The 23,986-nt window shown below is 36.6% G+C and overlaps 1 protein-coding gene across 1 annotated transcript in view; it reads right to left on the reverse strand.

Moving 5' to 3' along the window:
• Nucleotides 1-204: 204 nt before the first annotated feature.
• Nucleotides 205-23,986, reverse strand: part of IL1RAPL1 (interleukin 1 receptor accessory protein like 1) — a 1,150,627-nt gene continuing 1,126,845 nt past the window's right edge. Inside the window, exons 9-11 of the mRNA XM_054566585.1 lie at nucleotides 17,056-17,199; nucleotides 1,359-1,529; nucleotides 205-923 (exon numbers count right to left, since the gene is read on the reverse strand). Coding sequence (XP_054422560.1) covers nucleotides 205-923; nucleotides 1,359-1,529; nucleotides 17,056-17,199 — 1,034 coding nt within the window. The remainder of the gene's footprint in view (nucleotides 924-1,358; nucleotides 1,530-17,055; nucleotides 17,200-23,986) is intronic.

A 23,986-nucleotide genomic window follows, 5' to 3' on the forward strand; every position in this document is an offset into this window, starting at 1 on the left:
TGGGTAAGAGACATGGTAAAACATGAAGACACTGATGCTACAAAGAAACTGCAAAAAACATATGTACAAGACCCTGTTTTTCCTCGTGTTCTAGAGATTGTAATGCATGTTTTTAACAGCAGCAGTCGAGGATTTAGTTCCAGGCACTGGACTGCAGACTCTACTCAAGCTCTCAGGGACGACGGGGTGTCCCTTGCTTTTCTGTCACCAAATCACACTGGATATACTGGTCTCCCTTGGCAACAGCGGCAGGATGGCACTGTTTGTGTGAGCCTCATCTGGATTCTGCTCCCTGCTCGATTTTGTCTGTGGCCGCTGCCCATTGATGAGTGTCATAGGGATGTTACAATAGGTATGCTGATTTCCTATGGAGGTAAGAGGCAGGGTGCCGGTAGGAGGTACGTCATACTCATAGCTTCGGTAGTAGTGTTTCTGACGCATTTGTGAATGGTACGTGTTGTGAAAGGTGGAACGGAGATCTGGATGAGCAGTGGCCAGAGCTGTGGAGGTGGCCGCGGCCATGGAAATGGCCGAGACAGTCTGCAGCTCCCCAAAAGGCCCCTGCTCGCTAACATCTAAAGCCTGCTCATGCGTAATGGGTTCTATCCTCTTAAAAGGCATTTCATATTGTAAACGTTTCCAGAACTTAGAGTTCAACTTGTTGCATTTTGGTCCGTGCCATTTAATAACCGTCAGGAGCTTGATGGTGTGCTTGAGGGCCTCCACCTCCTGGTAGTTCATAACTCCTCGGAGCTCGCTGCATTCAATTAGTATCACTTTGATTTCTCCAGTCACAAGCATGTTTCGGAGTCTGGTCTCCAGCTCAAAGATACTCCAGCCCCTTCTGACTACGTAATTTGGTGTCATGACAATAATCAGCCGCTTGCTTTGATCTACACACCTTGCTACATCTTCAATGTATGCTACAAAAGAGAAAAGGTTTATCAGAATGAGTAAATCCAGCATGTAGTCCAGAAAGTCATGGATGATTCTCTTTCACACAGTAAATGAGAATTGGTATTTTTTGAGAACATGAAAATAGCCAACGATCACTCTGAACAGAGTACGGGCTATGCTTCTTTTAATGCTAGAAAGATCTTTCCAAGCACAAATCTCTCATTTGGTTTCTTTCAATGTTAAGGGTCATAAAATGAGATGCTTTATAAAATAATGGAAATACCTCCTCAGAGGTGTCAAAAATCAAGTTTCATATGAACACATAATGACATTTCTTTCCTGAGAATCTGACACATATTATTTTTGAAGCAAAGAATGAAAGGGTAACACTATGTCTAAAAATAATGGCTACACAGACAGAACAAGAAAATGCATACTCTCATATGAAAACATTAACTTACTTCCAGTTGGGATTAAATCTCTATCTGGTATAAACAACTTATATCCATAGTGCTTTTCAAGCATATCAGGTAGGATTTCAAGAGCAAAGCGTTCTTCTTCCCCAGTCTCTTGATTCCACTGGTCAGGATCCACTTTGGTGTATGATAAGTATGCATCATAATCTTTATTGTCTGTCAAAACATTACAGAGTAAAGTTGAAGTCACTACTTTACAAAGAAAATAATAGCACATGAAAACATTCACCTCTTTTCACACACATCTCCAAATGTCCCACTTCTGGGAGACCAAAGAAAGAAGACTTTGTTAGTTTTCAAGAACAATTTCACAATGCCAAATATTCTGGAACCACTTTGGAGGTAGAAGGGAGCGCATTTTCATTTTGTTGTTGTGAAGGCAGCAGGAGGAAAATCAATAAAAAGAATAATACTATGTTAACTTCCAACATTTTTGATGCACAGATCATAGAGAGTCTTGACTGCTTATAAAAAGCCACATATTTGGATAGCAGGCACTTACTCTAAATAATGGTGCATTTAATTCATTAATCCTGCCTTCAGGCATTTTACCCTGTTTGGAAAAAATAAGAGATAACTTCACCTTGCTTGATAGTGGGATATTTAATTTTTTACTGGAAGTTGGTTCTTGAGTTTTGGGACTGAGGATATTGTTATACTGAATTATTTTAGAAAAAGCATATTGCTTTACTGGTCTCCATTTATCTTACATGTAAAATACAGCCAAATTATTTCTCATCATGTTAACCAGTTTGAGCACAAGAATCAAAAATTACAAGGTAAGTGAGTGAAACTTGGTTCTAAAATCTGTTTCTTTCCTCATTCTTCCCCCTTTTTTTCATAAAACTCTTCAAATATTTGATGACCATTCTCATGTGTTATCTTTACCTTAATTTCTTAAGAAAGACATCCCAAATTTCTCATTTATTGTTTGCAAGAACAAGAAGTCATTTATCTTCTGGATAGTCTCTCATTTGTCAATTTCCTTTTTAGGGTGTGATATTAGAATTCATAATTCACCTCCATTTTAATTACTGTCTTTATGCTGAGGGAGGGCTCCTTAAGCCAGGCTGTAAATTGTAGAATGATTTCATGCATATACTATTTTCTTTCCTGGAAGCTGTTCTCCTCTAGTTTGCCCCAAAGTTCTATAAAATATTGAAATTTGCCCACATCTGGGATGTGTAATAACTGGATCCTCATTCTTTGCCCTTTGTCTTTTCTAGGCTTAAAAATATTTGAAAACCAGACCAATATGAATAGCAATAAAAAACAGAGCACTTATGACTCAGAAATGTAAATAACAGGTACTGGTTTTCTACCAATACTGGTAAGTTCTACCTGGCTATCACTTTTGTTTACATGACACTGTAAGTTTCTGGTTTCCCTGCTCTTCCACGGAAGCCTCACTTCTGACCCATAAAATGCTGTAATTTCTCAAGATGTTTTCTATACCCTACTTCATTTTTATCTCAATGCACTTTCCTTTAAAAATCTCCTTTCTTCCCATAACATCAATAATCACGTCTGTGTAGCTGTCTCCCTAACATAGATGTCCAATTCTGTTTTCTTTCTCATGAGCTACCAACAGTCCTCCACTTCTAATTATAACTTGGACCCCTTAATTTGCACGTTCAGCATGCACCTTACATCCAACATGCCCACAAAATAACAAGCTTTCTATCCCAAAGCTCTGCTCTTCACCTTTTATTTCACTTTAATTTTAATAATATAACAATCTTACTTCTTTAGTCTCCAAACTTCAGATGCATGTTTCACATATCCCTTTGCATTTACAAATAATATCATAGCCATTCCTAGGTCAGGCCATATTCATTTATCTGCTGTTATAATTATATTTGGTGGATCTTCCTTCTCTGTTTCCTTCTCCTTCTGGACCATTCCACATAGAGTCACAAAATTTGTCTTCCCAAACCTCATCCCTGATTATGTTTATGGTAGCTTGAAAAATATTTAGGGCTATCCATTGTCAAAAACCAGCAGCTAAATGTGCAGTTTGTTTCCTTTGAATTTGAGTTGGATATCTCTCAGTTGGAGGTGATCTCTTTTTCCCATGTATTGCATTATTGTGCTCACATCTTATCTTCTTTCTTTGACCACAAGATTCTTGGGTGCGATATATGACTAGAGCTTAGTACATGCTCAAGCATATCTGTTGATTAAATAAATGAATGGCCATTCATTTGGGTGTCACATGACTTATATGTTAAAGCCAGTGTAGAGATTTTTCTCAAGGTCTGGGCCATTTCCTAGGAGAGAAGGCTTTGGTGGTATACACTCCATGCAGCCTGGATGGATTCTGCAAGATTTTGCCAGGAGCAGTGGGGATGGAGTTTAGTGAGGCTCTTTAAGAATAGTCGTGATCTGTAGTTTCTCACTATGACTCAAGGGAAGGCCCTAGAATCCCTGTAAATTCCCCTGGAAAAGTGGTTTTCAGACCTGAACATGAATGACCAAGGGCTTGTTAAAATATACACTTCTGGGCCCCACTTACTGAGTTTTTCATTCAGAAGATTTAAAATAGACTCTGAGAATTTACATTTATAGAAAACTCTCAGGTGATGTTGCTGCTGGTCCAGGGATCACACTTTGAGGAACTCTTTCTAGGATAGGATATAGGCATCTAGAAGTCTCAAAGACATCAAAGAATGGCAGTCAGCAGCTTGGCAATTGACCAGAGTACCACAAAACCTGAACACTGTAGCTTCAGCTTCATGATAATTGGTTTTCACATGACAGGGTATGTGCTCTCAATAAAATAGCTGGAATCCACACTTTCATCGAAAAGGGGATAGATTCTTGCCTAGAGAAATATATACGGTAACTATAGGAAGCTTAAGTGAACCTCAGGGTTTGGTGCTATGGCCTCAGTCAGTGTTCTATGTCTTTATGTGATCTGGATGGATTTATAGCATTTAAGCTAATACCTCTCAGATAAAAAGAAATTGCTCACATGCAGACTATCCTGGGAGAAAATGTGGCTCAACAGCCCCTTGTGAGCAGCTGCATCAGCATCCTTGAATCTGTGAGACACTTGATTGATATCTAATTCCTCTCTTTTCCCAGAGTCTACATCAGTGCAATAATGGGCTAGACATTTATTTACCACCAGAAGCAAACTCGATTTGAAAGTTATCAGACTGCAAACACTGTGCCAGATACCATACTAAATTCAGCAATGTATTCTGATTCCAAATCATATAGATTCTAAGGTGTCTTCCTTTTTCTCAATTACCAGCTGAAGATGGCATCTTTTAGATTTAAAAAAAAAAATCTGTGAGAACATATATTGGCTAGTCTGTATGAGCTTCATGTGACTGGAGAAACTTTGAAAATATGGCATTTTTATAACCATAGAAAAATCAGAATTATATAAAGCTTTTTAAAGGATAGGTGATCTTTTAAAGTCAGCTTATATTTTAAAACAGCATAAAAATAGTCATTTGTGACAGCATGGATGGACCTAGAATGTATTAAGCTAAGTGAAATAAGCCAGACAAAGAAAGACAAATACCATATGATATCACTTATAGGTAAAATCTAAAGAAAAAAAATAAATGAACAAACAAAACATAAACAGCCTTATAGATAGAGAAAATAGACTGGTGGATGCCAGAGGGGAGAGGGGTGAGGGGTGAAAAATGGTGAAGGAATTAAAAAATACTAATTGGTTACAAAACAATCATGGGGATGCAGAGTAAAGCATAGGGAATTTACTCAAAAATATTATAATGAGTATGTATGATGCCAGATGGGTACTAGAATTATCGGGGGATCACATTGTAAATTATATAAATGTCTAACTGCTGTGCTGTACACCTGAAGCTAATACAAAATAATGTTGAATGTCAACTGTAATTGAAAACTTAAATAAATTAAACATAAACAAACAAATAAATAAATAAATAGTCATAACAGGGTGGTATTGAATCTATTTCTTATTCTGAACTTTACTCTCTAAATAGTTTTTTTCTCTAATTCTATTCACTGCAGAGACTAAAAGCAGCTGGTGTATATGCTCTTTGTAATAATTTTCATAAACTCAAATATAGTAATTGATTTACTCTTTACATGATTTTCAAGAGATTCTTACTGCTGGGTCCCACAAAAAATGAACAGGAGTGATGCCAGTAAAATGACCAAATAAGACATCCTTTGCCTGCGTCCTCTCAGCCTTGGTCCAGAGCCAGTCTTGCCCACCCAGGGACCCATCCAGTGACCAGGCAGGAGCCCTTCTAGGGACCTGGTTGGAACCATTCCCTTTCACACACCAGGTAATAGGCCTGTTGACTGAGAACTCAACTGTGGACCTTGAAGTGGACACTTGTCCAAGTGATAGCCTACTGAACAGGTACTAGAAGCAGCCCCACTCACCCAGAAAGGCTCCTTACCTACCTGAGCCCCTTGGAACAAGCCTGCCAACCATGGACCTTACTGCATACCCAGCAACCGCCTTAAAATTAGCTCCAACTTAGCATGACTGCAATTCTAGAGGTAAGCCCATTGACTTGGGAAACAGATAGAAGTTTACCTGGTGAAATGAGTCTGTAAAGACTGGACAAGGTGTTTTCTCCTTCAAATGTACAGACACCCATGCAAAGATACAATGGATAAAGAAGAATCAGGCAAATATGACACAATTGAAGGAAAATAATAAAGCTCTAGTAAACAAGCCCAAATAAATGGACAGCTACAATTTTCCTGAGAAAGAATGAAAAATAATCATTTTAAAGAAACCCAATGAAATGCAAGGAAAAAAATAACCCAGATAGATAATTTAACAAAATAAAAAAGATGCATGAATAAAATGAGAAGTTTAATAAGGAAATAGAAACAATTAAGAAGAACCAAGTGGAAATATTGGAGCTGAAGAATATGACAGAACTAAAAATAATTCAACAGACAGCTTAAAAAATAAACGTGGCCATGCAGAAGAAAAAAAATCAGAGAACTTGAAGACAAAGCATTTTAAATTAGATGGAGGAACAAAAATGTTTCTAAAATATAGAAAGCCTGTGTGAATTATGGACACCATCAAGTGAACTAACTTGCCATTATGGGAGTTAAAGAAAAAGAAGAGAGAAAGAAAGTGGGAGAGAGCTTATTTAAAGAAGTAACAACTGAAAACTCCCTAAATCTTAGGAGAGAGGTAGACATCCAGGTACAGGAAGCTCAAAGGACCCCAGGCAAGATCAAATCAAATACAATTAATCTGGAACACATTATAATCAAAATGCTAAGCGTCATACTCTTCAGTTCCATCCATGCTGTTGTGAAGGGTAAGGAGTTCCTTCTTTGACTGAGGGAGCGGGGAGGAGGGGAGGCAGGGAAAAGCAATGGGGCGGTGGGGGGGGGAGTTGGCAGAATTGTAATTGAACAACAATAAAAAAACTGGAAAAAATAGCTAAATGCCAAAGAAAGAGAGAATTTTGAAGGCGGCCAGGCAAACATCACTCACCACATGCAAAGGAATTCTAATAAGGCTCTCAGTGAATTTCTCTTTAAAAATCTTGCAGAAGGGGCAAAAGGGGGAAAATTGGGACAACTGTAATAACATGATAAAATACACTTAAGAAAATCTTGCATACCAGGAGAAAATGGGATGAAATGTACAAGGTGATAAAACAAAAAATTCCAACCAAGAATACTATACTCAGAAAGTGTTCAGAAATGAGGGAGAGATAAAGATATCCCCAGACCAACAAAAGTTAAGGGAGCTCATCAGCACGAGACCTGCCTTATAGGAAATGCTAAAGGAAGTTCTTTAAGTTAAAATGAAACGATACTGAGTAACAGCATGAAAACATATAAAACATTAATATAAAACTCAATGGTAAAATATATAGTAAAATTCAGAATAGCCTAGTGCTGTAATGATGGTGCATACATCACTTTCCTCTCTAGTACAAAAGTTAAAAAAAAATAATGTTAAAATAAATGTAGCTACAATAATTTACTTTAATGAATATACAATATAAAAAGACATAAAATATTACAATAATAACACCAAGTGTGCAGGGAGCAAAGTAAAAGTACAGAATTTTTGTATGAAATTGAAGGTAAGTTGACCCAATCAATCAATGGGTCTAGTAGAATTTTCTTCTTCAGTTGACTGAATTCACTACTGTATCTTCATAAAGATATATTTGAGGGAAAAAAAGAAATTTGGACTCTGAAGAGTTAAAAAATAAAAAAGAGTTTAAAATATTATTAGTAAGAAATCTTGATGAGCAAAGGAATATATAGAACGGTATATCAGGAATGAAAAAGTGGTTTTGAAAAATGATAAATACTTTTCTCTTTGACAGATGAGAGGATATTAGTCAATGCTCTTTAGGAGGATTAAGAAACCAAAGGACCCATGGATTTTTTAGAACAACACAGCTTTTAAGAAAATGTAGATTTAAGGCTCCCTTCTCAAGATGAAGGTGATGGCTATATTGGATCTGGGCTAGGAAAGAGATTTAGTGACAATATAAATGGCTTGAGATTGACATTTGGGTCTTTGGGAGATTTTAACCTTTAAACACCTATTGAATAGTTGTCAGATGATATTGGTAGCTGGTCATTTTTTCCTCAAATATTTATAAGTCACATACATGAAAAAGACTAGTGACAGGGGCCATCATTCAACAAATGGGTTACCAAAATGAGACTGGATGAGGTCTCAATAATGAATTTCATTTTTCATCTTAAAAGGCAATTTTTTTATGTTTGCATGTGGCATGTTAGAATAGAAACACAGCATCATTAAAATTAGCATTGATAAAATTTGAATAAGGAAGTTTAAAAATTAAGCCACGCGTCTCCTTTGTGTCTCAGATTTGCCTTCACATGATTTCTCACATTTCCAAGATATAATTTTTCAATAAAAAACTCTGTAGAAATAAGTGATATAGCCTTGAATAAATAAAAATTAGATATATAATTTTAATACTAAGATTTTATGACTATTGAATATCATTGTTTAAATAAATTTTACTTTTCATTTTATTTCTGCCATGCAACGACTGACAGTTCTTTTCTAAAATAAAACTGCTTTAGTTTTACACTTTGAAATTTTTGCATTTTTGTTCTAGTTTGCATGTTTTGTTATTTGGTACTTTTCTGAACTATTTAAATCCATAGGGTCTCAAACACTGAAATGTGGCACTAACTTAAATATTAATGGTGCAGTATACTGAAGGGAAAAAAGCAACTGAGCTCTCAAATCTTGCCTGCCATTATTTTTTTAAAACTCATTTGATACTGTGTTTCCCGATCTATAAAATAGCACCTTTCTAAAGAAGGTATCTAGGATTAAATGAGTCCCCATCATATGGCAAATTTCTTGGCCCAAAGTAGGTGTACAGTAGATACTAATTTCCTTAAGGGGTCAGTGGGCAGCACAGATGTTAGAGGTCCTAAGAGGGTTTAGAGTTAGCTGGGTGATGTATAGGGAGCACAGAGTTTGGGATGAGAAAACTGGATTCCTACCACTTAACAGCTTACAACTGGGCAAGCTGTATACCAAAAACAACTGTGGGTCTTTCCTTCTGGAACTCAAAAACACATTTTGGATTGTTAATGTGTATGCAAATTATCTAATCACCAATACGTGAAAACAGAAACAAAACCCTATGGGATTTCTAAATGATTTTCAGAAGTATTGTGTTTTACTGATGCACATGAGGACAGTAATTCTTGAAACAATTAATAGTCACCTTGTAATCGAAAAAGAAAAATTAACTCTGTGACCTAAGACTGCATAGATAGCAATTTGTTTCATACACTTGAAACAGAACAGATGTTCACATTTTCCAAGGGTTGAGGGGTGAAGATTATAAAAAATTGCCCTAACTCATTTTGTCTAATACCTGTAATAACTCCCAAAGTAGAACTAGTGATCTTTCTTTATCTTGAAACTAGGAATTGTATTACCATTTACAGTATTCTTATGAACTTGTTCTTCCATCATTATGAGTTATCATGACCCTTATACTGCATAGTCAGAGGTATATAAACAAAAAGAAAAACAAAACAGTTACCACTCTGAGAAAAACAAACATAAAATGGAGTCACTTGTCTTACACTAGGTCCTCCCGCCAAAATGAAGTCTTAAGCCTGTTCTTACAAGTTACATCGTAATGAAAACTGATGCGGTACCTTATTGACACCTACCAATATAATCATGTAAGAGTTGCTACTTGCTGTTTTCTCCTATTAACAGACTACCTATAAGTTTACAGCCTTGTTTTTCTTTAAATAACTAGTGTATCTTTTATTTATAGAGCCAGTTCTAAAATCTAGACATCTTTGCAAAATTTTGGAAGTAATAATTCTTTTCTTCATGACTTTGCCTTTGAGCCTTCCTTTCATGGAAGTAAAGAGAGATACAGAATCTTGAATTCACAATGCTCTACAAGTAGTAAGCATTCACAAGTAAGTGCTCATTACTCAATGCGAAAAGAGCTATAATAACAAGGTGTCTATAGTGCTATTTCAGTAACAATGAAGGAGAAAATAACCAGACCTTGAAATTAGGAGAGAAATCTTTATAAGTTACGGGGAAAACATGAACTATGTATGAGAGACAGAAGGACAGAGACAGAAAGAGAAGGGAGGAAGAAGAAACAGAAAGCAAGGATGAAAGGATTATAGTTACACAAACTCTTCACTACAGTGGAAGGGAAACCCCAGGCAGAGGCATGGAGGAGCAAAGGAGTGTGATATTGCTATGATAACTATGCTTTATTTGTAATTATTATATCAAAAAGGATGCTGTTAGTCTCTGCTCTAGAGACGGTAGGTTGTCTTTATCAGGATAGTCGGCTAACATTTAATTAGAATAAGGCAACACTCTAGAGGCAGGCACTGTAAGCACTCTGACTATCTTTATTTGTGAATCAAAAGTAGGTGCTTCATTTATGAGCAAAATGGATGTTAGAAATCAAGTCTCGTTGCTAAAATTAGTGGCTTTTTACCAAGTATAATGGATCTTGGGAATGGACCCTCCACTGTGAAATCAGTGCTATTCAAGACATATGGATTACTTACCATAAATTAGAGACACATCCACCCCTGCAAGTATGCAGTGGGGCCAGTGGCCTACCCACTTAGGGAAATTGTTCCAGGCTTTATTTTGTCAGGGCCCAGGACAGGCACCCCAAGATATCCCACAATGGCAAGTTGATTATTTTGAATTAAAGTTACTTAAGAAATTGCCAGTTCAGGAGCACTCTGATCTCTCTCCCCCCTAAAAGCAGGAGATAAGTCTCCCATGTGAAAGATATCCTTCCCACATCTGGAAGACACCACTTGTTGCTGGAGTTAATCAACCAAGAGCCCAAGAATCTTCATAAACAAAACTTGTTGCCTCTTTTCTAATTTACCGCTTTGTTTAAATTTCTCATTAACAAATACCCAAACTTAATTTCAATTCCTTTCTAATAAGTAATAACTTTTTTCCTCCTAACAATTTTTCACACATTTATTATTTGCCTAAAAAGTATAAAAGATGCGTGGTTTGATCATTTCTTTGAGCCTCAATTCATGATCTGAGAACCATATTATGAGCCTTCCATTCAGATGTATCCAATAGTTTTTTTTTCCTCTTGTTAATTTGGTGTTGTGTTAATTTTATTATTTTCTTATTAGTTCAGCCATAAGAACTAAAGAAGGATAGGGGGAATTCATGGCCTGTGTCCTGATGGAGAATATTCTTAGATGCCATTAGATAGTTAGCCTAATCCTGCCACTGGAATATCATCATATTTCCTCAAGGGAAACATTCTTGTAAGGTTTGTTTTTTTGGGGCGGGGGTCACACAGACACACACACACACACACACACACACACACACGACAGAGAGTTAGAACATCTTCAAGTTTATAGGATGGTTTACATGCTTGCTTTTTAATAAATGTAAATATATGCAACAGAATTTGTCCAAATTCCCTTTACTTATATTATGGATCAAGGTGGCATTGGGGAGTAGCTAATCTTCTCCTACCCCTAACCTTTATAGTTACCTCAATTACCCAAAGGACCTGAAAATTATGCACAACTATCTTGTCTTGGGTCATTTCTCAACAGCTGTGCTTGTGTAAACATCAGCATATCCTTCTCCATGGAACTCTTCGTGGTCAGATTCCATCAGGGTGGCAAGGTTGCAAGTACAAGTTCAGTCAACATAGAGACATGCTTTCTTTCACCAAAGAATCATAGTAAATTTGTACTTAGCAAGAGAAGTTTGCCAAATGTAGAGGATAAAATGGAGGGGTAGAGAATGAAGGCCAAGAGGGTGGTGTAGGAGGCATGGACAAGACAATTGCAATGAAAAGGGAGAGAAAAGTATTTTCAAGAGGTAAAATTAACCAGCTTGGTGACTGATTGGAATTGCCAAACAAGAAAGTGGAGCAAGTGAGGCGGAGGATGGTATAATAAATGAGATGTAAAAAGAAAGGATGAAAAAAAAATAAGTGTGGAGATGATTTAAAAGCTGAGTTTGGCACTTGGGCTATTTCCAGATCTTTGGAACTTACATGATGGAAATAGCTAACAGGTTATAGAAAAAAACTGATACTAAAACAAGAGAACTGGGAATAGGACATTAAGACTTAGGAGTTACTTGTGCATAAAAGCAATTGAAGAGTAGGTTGTAAATATGATCCAAATGGGGGGTGTTGTAGAATTAGAAGTGCAAACGCCTGAGTCCAGGGGCAACAATGAAATGTAAACTTATGTAGAGGGGGTAGGGAATGACGTGAACAAACCAAGAGAGCAAAGCAGCATTATATTCTATCTCCGAAAAATCAAATTCTTTTGATGTAGAATGATATAGTCAGGTAATGCCGACTGTAATAACCTATAAGGAACTGGCCGAATATATCTCTGATGCCAAATAGTCCTTCTCCTAGTCTGATACAATGGCTGACATTGTTAGGATTTGGATTTCTTTAGACCTGGTTTAACTTCTATCTTTCTGGTTTTATGATTCTTTGAGTATCAATAAAGTAGTCAACATGACATTTGCTATTTGATAAATATTTAATAAGTGGTCAATGGATTTGTTATTATAGCACCATAATAAGACATTACTTCAAAATATTAGCTAAACTTTCTTTTCCTGTTTTTCTTCACACTCTTTGCCTTCCTTTACTTCCGAAAGTATTTTATATATCCCCATTTCAGGGGAGATAAAAAGGTGGTCAAGATAAAGAAGACATTGCTTACTTTGACTTTCAAATGACATTTTTAAAAAAGCTAAGTCCAGAATGTAAAAAGGCTGGGGTCTCTTCCTAACAGTTATCTTTTCTTCAGAGGATGATAGGACTTGAGGCAAAGCTAGGAAAAATGGGAATTTGATGATGTCAGAGAAATCACTAGAAGGTTAGATAATTATTTGATCATGATAGCATGTGTCAAAGGATCCAAGGGGATGTGACTAGGTTTACAGGCATCTAAACCATCACAATATTCTATTATACAGAACATGACAAATAAAAACTGTACTGGAAACTGAGAGTTTGGATAACATCATTCATGTCATTCAGAACACAAACATATTCAAAATAGGGTTAATAAATAAAGTGAGAGTGGTTTATGTAATATGCTCTTTCAAAATATCTTATATTGTGCTAATTGTGCAAACAATAGGAGATCTTTAGATTATATTGAACATACTAAATTTGTAAAAGGTTAAAAATAATATGGACTTGAGACCTTTGGTAAAGATGGTGGTGCAGGCAGACATGGCTCACCTATTCTCAAAACATGTCAAAATTAAAACTAAAATATAGAACAACCATCACTCAGAACCATCAGAAATTAAGTTGAATGGAAGTACAAGCACTATGGAATTAAAGAAACCACATCCATACAGAATGGTAGGAGGAGAGCAGATGTGGAACACGCTGGTCCCTCACCCACGTGCAGTAGACAAAAATTCAGGAGGGATATCTCAGGAGTGAGGAGTCCCAGCCCCACACCAGGCCTTTCAACTGGGGGTTCCAATGCCAGGAAGTAAGTCCTCACAATTTCTGGCTATAAAAACCAGCAGGGATTGAGTCAGTGGAAGAAACTCCTGGAGTCTCGAACAATACCTTTTAAAGAACCCACACATGGACTCATCTACTCAGACTCACTCCTTCTGAGCTCCAGCACTGGGGTAGCAGCTTGAAAGGTACCAGTGGTATACAGAGAAAAACTGAAGTGTTTTTCAAGGCAAAACCAAGGCCACTGTCCCTTTTCTAAACAGTCCCTCCACAGAACCAGCAAGCTGGTGCTATATCTGAGACTCCATAAACCTGGCTAACACTGTCTGATACACTTTGGAGACCCCCAGATACTCTGCGCACCCAACTTACTGGCCCACCCACTATGCTTTTCCATATGAATGGCTGGTCTTGGCCCCTTCTTTACAACATCCTAAATCCTCTCAAACAAGCAACAGCTGGCCTCAGTGAGCCCCAGGCCTCGCACTAGCAGCAGCCGGCCTGGATTCACAGCTTGGCTTTGTCTAGGAATCTCCAAACCCAGCAGTAGTAGCAGCAATCTCAGATGGCTTTATAGCTCAAGCAGGGTGGCCCCTGGCAATCACATGTGGAGGCTGACCTTCATCTGTGCTACCCAGGAAATCTCAGGGCCAGCACACCCAGTGGACACACATCAGGGCACCACCATCCTGCCCCTGCATAGGTGATCCTCCACAGAGGGCCGAGATTGGTGGTCAGCGTTAACAGCCAATCCCTGCAGCTGCCTGGCTTGGGTAAATATCTCATTGACCTACCAATAGCATCTAAGGCTCAACTACAAGAGCAGGGTGTACTTAGCCTAATGAAGGGTGCACCCCAAGTACCAGGCTTGGGTGATAGGGGAGGCTGTGCCACTGGACTCTACAGGACACCTACTACATTAGGCCATGCTACCAAGACACAGAGTCAAAGCAGCTCTACCTACTATAAAGAAATAAACACAGGCTGCTCCCTAGACTGCCAAAACGAAGAGACAAAGAAACATGGCCCAAATGAAAGAATGGATCCAAACTCCAGAAAAAAAGCTAAACGAAATGGAGATAGGCAATCTATTAGATGCAGAGTTCAACACCCTGGTTATAAGGATGCTCAAGGAACTTAATGAGGACATCAACAGCATAAAAAAGATCCAGCCAGAAACAAAAGATACAGTAATTGAAATAAAGAGCCATTTATAGGGAAACACCAGTAGAGTGGATGAAGCCAAGAATGAAATCAATGATTTGGAACGTGAGAAAGCAAAAAACAACCAATCAGAACAATAAGAAAAAAAGAATCCAAAAAATGAGGATAGTGTAAGCAGCCTGTGGGGCAATGCCAAGAGGTCCAACATTCTCCTTACATGTGTGCCAAAAGAAAAGAAAGAGCAAGAAATTGGAGATCTATTTGAAAAAAATAATGAAAGAAAACTTCCCCAATTTGTTGGAGGAAATAGACATGCAAGTCCAGGAAGCACAGAAAGCCCCAAATAAGATGGATACAAAGAGGCTCACTCTAAGACACATCATAATTAAAATGCCAAAGGTTAAAGACAAATAGAGAATCTTAAAACCAACAAGGGAAAAGAAGTCAATTACCTACAAGGGAGTTCCCATAAGATTTTTAGCTGATTTCTCAAAAGAACTTTGCAGTCTAGGAGAGATTGGCAAGAAATATTCAAAGTCATCAAAAGCAGGGACCTACAGCCAAGATTCTACTACCTAACAAAGCTATCGTTTAGAATCAAAGGGCAGATAAAAAAACTTCCCAGACCAGAAGAAACTAAAGGAGATCATCATCACCAAACAATTATTGTATGAAATGTTAAAGGGACTTAATTAAGAAAAAATAGAAGATTAAAACTATGCACAATAAAGTGACAAAAAATACATATCTTTCAACAATTGAGTCTAAAAAACAAACTCAGCAAACAAGAAAACAGAGACAGAATCATGGATATAGAGAGGGTTTTGATGGTTGCCAGATGGGAGAGAGGTATAGGGGAATGGGTGAAGAGGTAAGGGGATTAAGAAGTATAAATAAGTAGCTACAGAATAGCCATGGGGATGTAAAGTAGAGTATAAGGAATGGAGTAGCCAAAGAACTTATACGCATGACCCATGGACATGAACAATGGTAGGGGATTGCCCGAAGGAGTGGGCGGTGCTGGGTGGAGAGGGGCAAAGGGGGAAAATTCAGGACAACTGTAAGAGCATGATCAATAAAATATAATTAAAAATATGGACTCAGTGTTCAGTAAAATAAAGGCTTTGGGAATTGGCCTATTTTCAAATCCCATCTTGGCCACATACAGTAATACTTGTGTTATCTTCCTTAGTGAGATATTTAACTTCCAGGAACCTCAGTTGCCTCATCAGTAAAATGGAGATGAAACTGACCTCAGAATTTCTTGAGGCTTAGCAAGAGTGATTTTAAGAATTTCTAACACATTGCTTGGTACTCATTCAACAACAGCTCTGATATTGACAATTGTCTTATTTCTTTAAAGCAGTGGCAAAGAAAAAATTAATACTTTGTATGAATAGGCAACAAAGTAAGGAACAAAGAATACATAGGCAAATTGGCCCTTAAAATAAAAAAAAAATAGTTTTGCTACAGCACAAACGTCACCTTAATGGAAAGGGGAAGTTAAGTAGAGAGAGGAGCGTTAGGAATGTTGACTAAACTGCTCTTCTTCACAAATCTGATCCCTTACAGTTCTACCCATGGATTTATTCCAGAGGACCCTGGAAATGTGGTAGCATGGGTAATTGCTTCATTTTCCTTTGTACCATTTAGTATAAAACTGATGGTCAGTGAAAAAAAGTGTATAAATATGATAAAGAAGCCTCTATCATCTGCACGATATATTGTCAATTTGCATATGCTTTGTATATTAAAAATTTATCTTATGTATGAATGACTTTCAAATGACCAAAAAGGAAAAAAACTTAAGTTCTCTAATAGGTGGTTTAAGAAGCCCAGTTTTTAGGAATCCAAATTCTTCTTAGATTATACACATATTTATGACTGACCAGAGGCAAATAACAATTACCATTTCTATGAAAATAATATTTACTTGTCCAATTTGAGTAAAACTATTAGATGTATAATTATGAAAACAATGTGCTTGTGCACTTTCCTATCTGTTGGTCCACACTTGGAATAAAAATTGGCTTGTCTAAATATAGCTAAATAAACAGGATTGAAAGACTGCTGGATGAATTCTAAAATGTTCAGTACAGTTTATTATAACTGATCAGTTTAAACAAGGTACAAATTGAGATTCACTTCAAACTACTAGGCTAGGGAACACAATTAAAAGAGACACTCTTTACCTATAGAAGAGTAAAGCTGGCCTTTCAGTGCTGATTACAAGGTGAGAGAAAATGAACACCGATAGCATTGCAATCAGCATTTGTAATTCGCAAGTGCTGTTTGGAATACAAGCTTAACAAGGATGGGTATTGCTTTACAATTTTCAGAGGAAAATACCTATTGGCTCCAAAGCATCACACATCTAGTTCCATATAAAAAATGAAGTTACAACCTGAACATGGGAAGATTATAAGAGCTGCTGTCAATGGCTATGCAGGTGACATTTCTTTCCTCTTAATGAAACAAAGAAGAATATTCAGAAAAACATTGTACGAGGGAACTCATCTTACCTCCATCCAGCTCCTCAGTCCCAAAATGATTCCGGTAGAAGAGCATGATTTCTATTTTGTAACACTTGTAGATGGTCACCAAACAAACAAGCAGCAAAAGGATAGCACCAAGCCCTCCAGCAAGTTCAACTGTGTACATCAGCTCTAGAAAAAAACCACAAGAGAGAATTAGACCATTTTCACATCCAAGATCATAAACTCAACTTGATTTCACAGTTTTGTGGGTGAGACCAGATGTGGGCAATGAATCAATACAACCCCTTCCCCTTTTGCAGGAGAATCTGACCTTTTGATAACTTTCGAGCTTTGTTTCCTTGGTAACCAGATGAGGTGGCATGTGCTAACTGTGTTGCTAAGCAACATTGCTTATAGTAAAAATGAACCTATGTTGGTAGATTGTATTTGGATCGAGAGAATTATAAATACCTGTTTGGGAACTATAATTTTAGGCTTGCCTGAGTGCAGTAACTCTTAGATATGAACACCTCCCTTGCAGGAATTCTGCCAGGTATGCTCATAGGGTTGGTTTCTGTTGATGTGAAGCTTTTAAGCCAGGATGGTTCCTTAACTCACCTAATGTGAATCTTTATCTTTCTCACCTGAGCTGACACCTGGGGACTGGGGCTGAGGGGAGATGAGGAGTGACAGTGCTCAGTTTCTGAAGGGTAGTATGGACTGTCGCAGAGAGTGTTGGGCAGACGACGTAATCAACACTGTCTGTTGGCTCTGGCCTGGAGCAGTGACTCTTGTCCTATAGCCTTCTGAATAAAATGGGGCTCTTGTGGCCAACCAAAGTCTTGGAGGTGAAATGCTTACTAGGGTCGAAGTAGGCCACCTACTGGATGTTATACCAAGCTATGTTGAGAGTATTTTCCTCTCACTAAGCTACTTAAAATGTTATTGTTTTTTCTTTCCCCCTTCACTAAGCATGTTACTATAGTCCATCCAAAAAAAAAAAGAGAGATTTTTTTTTCTTGCCATTCTTAGTACACAAGTTCTCTTCTTCCTGTTAACATCAGAACTTATCAGGCAATTTTGGGGATAAAATATTCACTTTTTCCTTCTTTAGAATTCATGAACACTGTAACAAATTCAAGGCTACTGATATTTAAACATTAAGCCAGAATGCACAGACTTTGAAACTCGTTTTAACTAATTGCCTATGAATACATGTTGTTCTTGATCATCATAGTCCAAATGTTGTTATCGATGGGTAGCCACCTTGAAAAATACTACTTTCCTTAATTATAATTAAAGATAAATATTCCTGAAATTATGGTTCTGCAATAATGGTATTTTTGGTTTTGTAATTTAGACTTCACCAGTGGGCCATCTAATTTTGTAACAGCCAATGTAGGCTTAGATCAAGGATGTTAATAAATGATTTTGTAGTGATGACTACTCTTGGGTTACAAGATCTTTCCTGAGAGCTTGTAATGAATGGAGTGAAATCATCATGGATGCAGTGCAATATCAGCGATAGATAAATTGAAAAGTGTGGCTATCATTTCCTCACAAAGATGTGTGTGTGTGTTTGTGTGTGTGTTAGCATGTGATGTCACTTTTCTTGTGATGATTGCAGGAAAAACTTCAGCCAAATTTCTCATTTTCTAGTCCTTCATTTCTAATTCCACAGTTTATTAAACAAACACATATAACTACTGTTTAATCAAGTGTGTTTTCCTGTTCTTATTGAAAGTAACAGGGACATAGAAGAAAAATCTTAGAAAAAGTGATTGGATTTTATGAACTTAAGAAAGAAAAATGAAGAGAGCTATTAAGTCTTTGAGAGTCTAAATAAATTAACATGAAGTGTGAAAGGCTGTAAAGTACCTCCAACAAATTTAATATTTTATATTTATAAATATCAGACAGCTCTATCTGCTGACTTTTGTGAGGGACTACACAAAATAGTACTACAAATGTACGAGGAATGAAATACAAAACATTATTCAGCATGTTTTCCCAATACCATGTGAACAGAAAGGATAGGTGAGTAGATAATTCTGTGGGGTATGTTGAGTCTTGCTCTCTCAGGATATGTGTTAATTCCACCATGCATAGAAGCCTGCATAAAGCTTATGCCCATCGACTAATTTATGTATTCGAAAAATCTGCTTTAAATTACACTGAAAATGACGGGAGAGATAAGCTGGACTATGCCTTCTTTTAAGATTCATTCTGTTTTCTAATTTAACACTTTTAATACTTGGAGTTTATGGCTAAAATTTCTTCTTGGAGAAAATAAATGGAAAACTAACGAAGAACGCCTAACTTCCACTCCCAAACATCGCTAGTGGAAGTGCTCAATGGTCCTACCATATTAAAACATTTAGGGTAGTTTCTAATGAAGTTAAATATGAATGTAACCTATTGGCACTAATTACACTCCTGAATATTTACCCAAAGGAAATATAAGCAGAGGTCCATAAGATGTGTACAAGAATGTTCAGAGTAGTCTTATTCAAAGTACCCACAACTGGAAACAACCCAAATGCTCTTTAACAGGAGATAAAGAACAAATTGTTTTGTGCCCAAATGATAGAATATTCTTAGCAGTATAAACAATAAAAACTACTGATACATGCAGCATGTGTGAATCTCACAAAACATTGTTAGGTAAAGGAAGCCAGGCACAAAGTAATACTTTTTGTACAATTCTATTTAAATTAAGTCCAAGAACAGGTCAAAATGAATCATAGTTACAGAAATCACTAAAGGATTGTTTTGTGGATGGATTATGGAAAAAATTTATTGGAAAGAGGCAAAAGGAAACTTTCTCAGGTGCAAGAAATATTCTGTATTTTTTTGGTATATCGACATACAAGTATATACATTTGTCAACACACAATGCAGTGTACAGATGATGTATTGTACAATTTGTGCACCTGAAACCTGTATAATTTTGTTAACAAACAAATTCAATGAAAAGGAAATAACTCATCGAGCTGAACGCAAGATCTATGCATTTTATTGGGTTGGCCAAAAATTTCATTTAGTTTTTTCCGTACGATGGCTCTAATAGTCCTTAGTTGTCTTTAACTTCATTCAAAATACTTTTGTTAGATTGTATTGTGACAGCTGTCCTATCAGCATGCGTTTAAAAAAAAACTTATCAAAATTGGTGAATTTTTATGTGGCCATTTTAATATTGAAGATGGAAGAAAAGACACAACATTTTCAGCATATTATGTTTTACTATTTCAAGAAAAGTAAAAACCAGCTGAAACACACACAAAAAAGATTTGTGCTGTGTATGGAGAAGGTGCTCTGACTGATCAAACGTGTCAAAAGTGGTTTGTGAAGTTTCTTGGTATATTGACATTTTGACCAAATAATTTGTTGCTGTGGGGCTGTCTTGTGCATTGGAAGATGTTGAGCAGCGCCCCTGGCCTCTGCCCACTAGAAGCCCATAGCAGGAGATTGCCAACATACTCAGTATATCCAAATCAATAAAGTTATTGGTGAGAATGAAAAATGTGTCTTTTATTTTATGGGAAAAAAAGTAACAGGCTTTTTGGCCAACCCAATATTTTATTAATTGTACTTCAATTCTTTAAAAAGTTTATTTTTTTTTTTAAAAAAAGAGCCACTGTAAGCTCTAACTCAAGGCCTATATGGGGATAAGCTGTAAAGTGCCCCAAGCATATGTCCTTTGATTCAGGAGGCAGAGCACTGGGCCTGGGCATCTAGCATGCCATACACACCCATCTAGTTGAATAGGTCTTGAAACAATCAACAACTGTGCCTGAAACATAATCTTATTAGTCCAATAAGCAGAATTCTCATTTTGTGCAGATGGTGTTTATAATACTGGTCTCTATATAATTTTTAAAAACTTTTAAAAATTGAATATGTATAAGTTAGAGAAAAATTTTATTTTCAGAGACATAATTGCCCAAATGTGAATGATTCCCATGTCTAGATGTCATGCACTACTCAAAAAGTTTTATATACTATTTATGAGGTCAATCAATTATCACTGTCTGAAATGTAATGAGAAAAAGAGAGCAGGGTTGATATAGCTAAGCAATTAAAAAGTGGTCTTGTGTCACATGAATACCTCCTTTAAGGTACAAACATGACAATTATATATACCTAGAGTATGGTCAGTAAGCAAGAATAAGTCTTCTGAGCCATATGATAGTCTTTTACTAATAGTAAGAACACCAAAAACTGGTCAAAAGAAATAGCATTTACAAGGAGATAATTGATACTGAAATCCTGATATTACCTCAGATTCTCCCAGATCCTTCTGTAGAACTACATGCAAGAAGCATGGTGTTCTTGTAATGTCCTTTGAAGTCAGTAAAAGAATGTGTCTTTCTGCACAGTACACACGAAAGTGCCTGCTCCTCAGATTATGTTTATGCAAAAGTAATATATATGCTTTCACATTATAAACGTGTGCAGGTTAAAAATTTTCCATTTGATTTAAGTTATTCACATTGGTTTATAAAGCATGTATAAACTCTTCCAAAGAAAATGGTGTATGAGATATAGTTTCTACATTTCTTTTGCTGCAAGCTGGACACATTCATTAATGAGTGGTACCCATTATTGCTTATACATTGAATAAGGACAAATTTATTAGGGATTAAATCCTGTTACAGTTAAAAGAAATAATTTGTGCCCACTTCTGTATTTTATCTTTATGTTGAAATGGAATGCTTTATGACCCAGCAATTCCACTCTGGGAATATATTAGAAGAAACCCAAAACACTAATTTTAAAGAATATCTTTACATTACAATGTGAACTGTGTTGCCCCAGCAAATGTCATTTTCCCTTTGAAATGGGATCTGCTTTTCAACTCAAGTTCAAGTTGCCTGGAGTAGCAGCATTTAAAAAATAAAAAGAATCCATTTCAGCACGATTCAGCATCAGAGGATGGAAAGAGAAAGTGCAGACCTTTTAAAATCTGTTTAGCTTTTGTGTTATTTTGTTAAAATGATAGACTTTGCCCCCTTTAAAGTACTGAGACTGAATATTGAAAATTGTAAAGCAAAATCACTAGGCAAAACCTAAGGGAAACTGGCATTTGGTTAAACACAACAAATGAACAAATGCCAAAGAGTTACATTTAAGGGCACCAGTAGTCATTTAGTTACAGGCAATTAACAATAGTCCTTGGAAAGCTCCAGAATGGCTAAGGGAAAACACATTGATTATTGCTGCAGTAGTAGACTGCTTTTGGAATAAATTGCTTCAATTTGAAACTAGATTTGCTACAAGCATTTTGAGCAATGACTACAATTTTTTCTTATCAAGACAGTTGGACCAAGCAACCCTTTAAAAGAAACAGCTAATTAAAATAAAGCACATGCCATCTCTTAGTATATTGGATTACATTGCAAATAATAAATGCATTTGGTTTATACTAATCTTGCTACAATTACCTAGTATAGTTTGGGATCCTAATTTTTTATTGGCCTATATCTGGTGTTATTGTGTGCAGACATTTTCTGCTAGGTGTCTTTGAATAGGTAAAGATGTTAACTAAGTTAAATCAAAGTTTCTATGCATTTTTGAACTCTTCACTTGTTCATATTGTATCTCTGTCTCTGTCTGTCTCTCTCTGCCTCTGTCTCTCTCTCTCTCTTTATATATATAAATATATAGTTGTTTAAAGTATGACTGGAGATTTTAGGTGGTTTATTCCTACATAGTTTGTCCTAAAATTGCGTCATTCATTATATAAAGTCCTTTGAAATGCTCTGCTCTGATTTATATGCCGTAAAATGAACGTTTGTGGGGGAAAATGCATGATAGGCAATATAATGATCCCAGTTTATTCATTAGCTTCACCAAGTACATTTCCTCTTCTTTCTTTGTGTTACAAAGAGCTAAACTTTATAAGGATTTATCCATCTACATAAATTCATATGCATATTTATTTCTCTGGAGCAGTATAACTTATTTGTTCCTGGCAGGAAGATAATTATGCTCAACCTACAAAGATATTCAACTCAATTCTATAATACATCAATGCAATTTAGAAGCAGTTATAATTTTTTTTGGTAACACATTAAGAAGCTGAATTGCTATTCACATAATAGCAAGAAAATGTTTTGGGAAGGTAGAAACTAGTATGTAAAGACAACAGTTTTGCTCTTACAAACGTGCTTTTTGAAACAAGGCAGGGTATACCTAATAATAATGGTAATGATGATGAAATGAAAATGGACTCTGAATGTAGCAGCTTGATTGGTGAACCAAACCAAACATTTGGGCAAAAGATTGCCTTCAAAGTAGCATATTTTGCCATTTTGGAAAGAAGTTTTCAGCCAAAGTCCCAAATTAATTTTAACTTACTGCCAATCAAGAATGTCAATATGGCCCTGGCTGGTGAGGCTCAGTGGATTGAGCGCTGGCATACAAGCCAAAAGGTTGCTGGTTCGATTCTCAGTCAGGGTACTTGCCTGGGTTGTAGGACAGGCCCCCAGTTGGGGGCATGTGAGAGGCAACTGATCACTGTATCTCTCACACACTGATGTTTTTCTCCTGCTCTTTCTCCCTCCTTTCCCCTCTCTAAAATTTGTAAATAAATAAAATCTTTTTATAAAAAAAGAATGCCAATATGGTCATTGGCTATGACCCATCATAGCCAATCAGAGGGAACAGCCAGATCAGGGATCCCATACAGCTTAGACAAGGGCATAGTCAGTCTAAGCTCCCACAAGCCCTTGGAACTGAATTGTTACATGTTAATAAACTATTAAAATTAACAATAAAGTGAAACACTAGAGGGAAAATGCATCATTATCTTTACAGTTTGCTAGAGCCTACCCTTGGAATGCATTTTTCCTTTTTCCAACCAGATAGGAAGGATGTTATGTTTTGTTTTCCTATGAAGTGGGTCATATTCATAAGCAGTATGCATTAAAAGTCAGGTTGACAAGTTAAAATGAATAATGACAGTAATTGAATA

Source organism: Pteronotus mesoamericanus, unplaced genomic scaffold, assembly GCF_021234165.1.
Source record: "Pteronotus mesoamericanus isolate MK-2021 breed Mesoamerican mustached bat unplaced genomic scaffold, CSHL_Meso_final contig_173, whole genome shotgun sequence".
In the NCBI taxonomy this organism is placed as follows: Eukaryota; Metazoa; Chordata; class Mammalia; order Chiroptera; family Mormoopidae; genus Pteronotus; species Pteronotus mesoamericanus.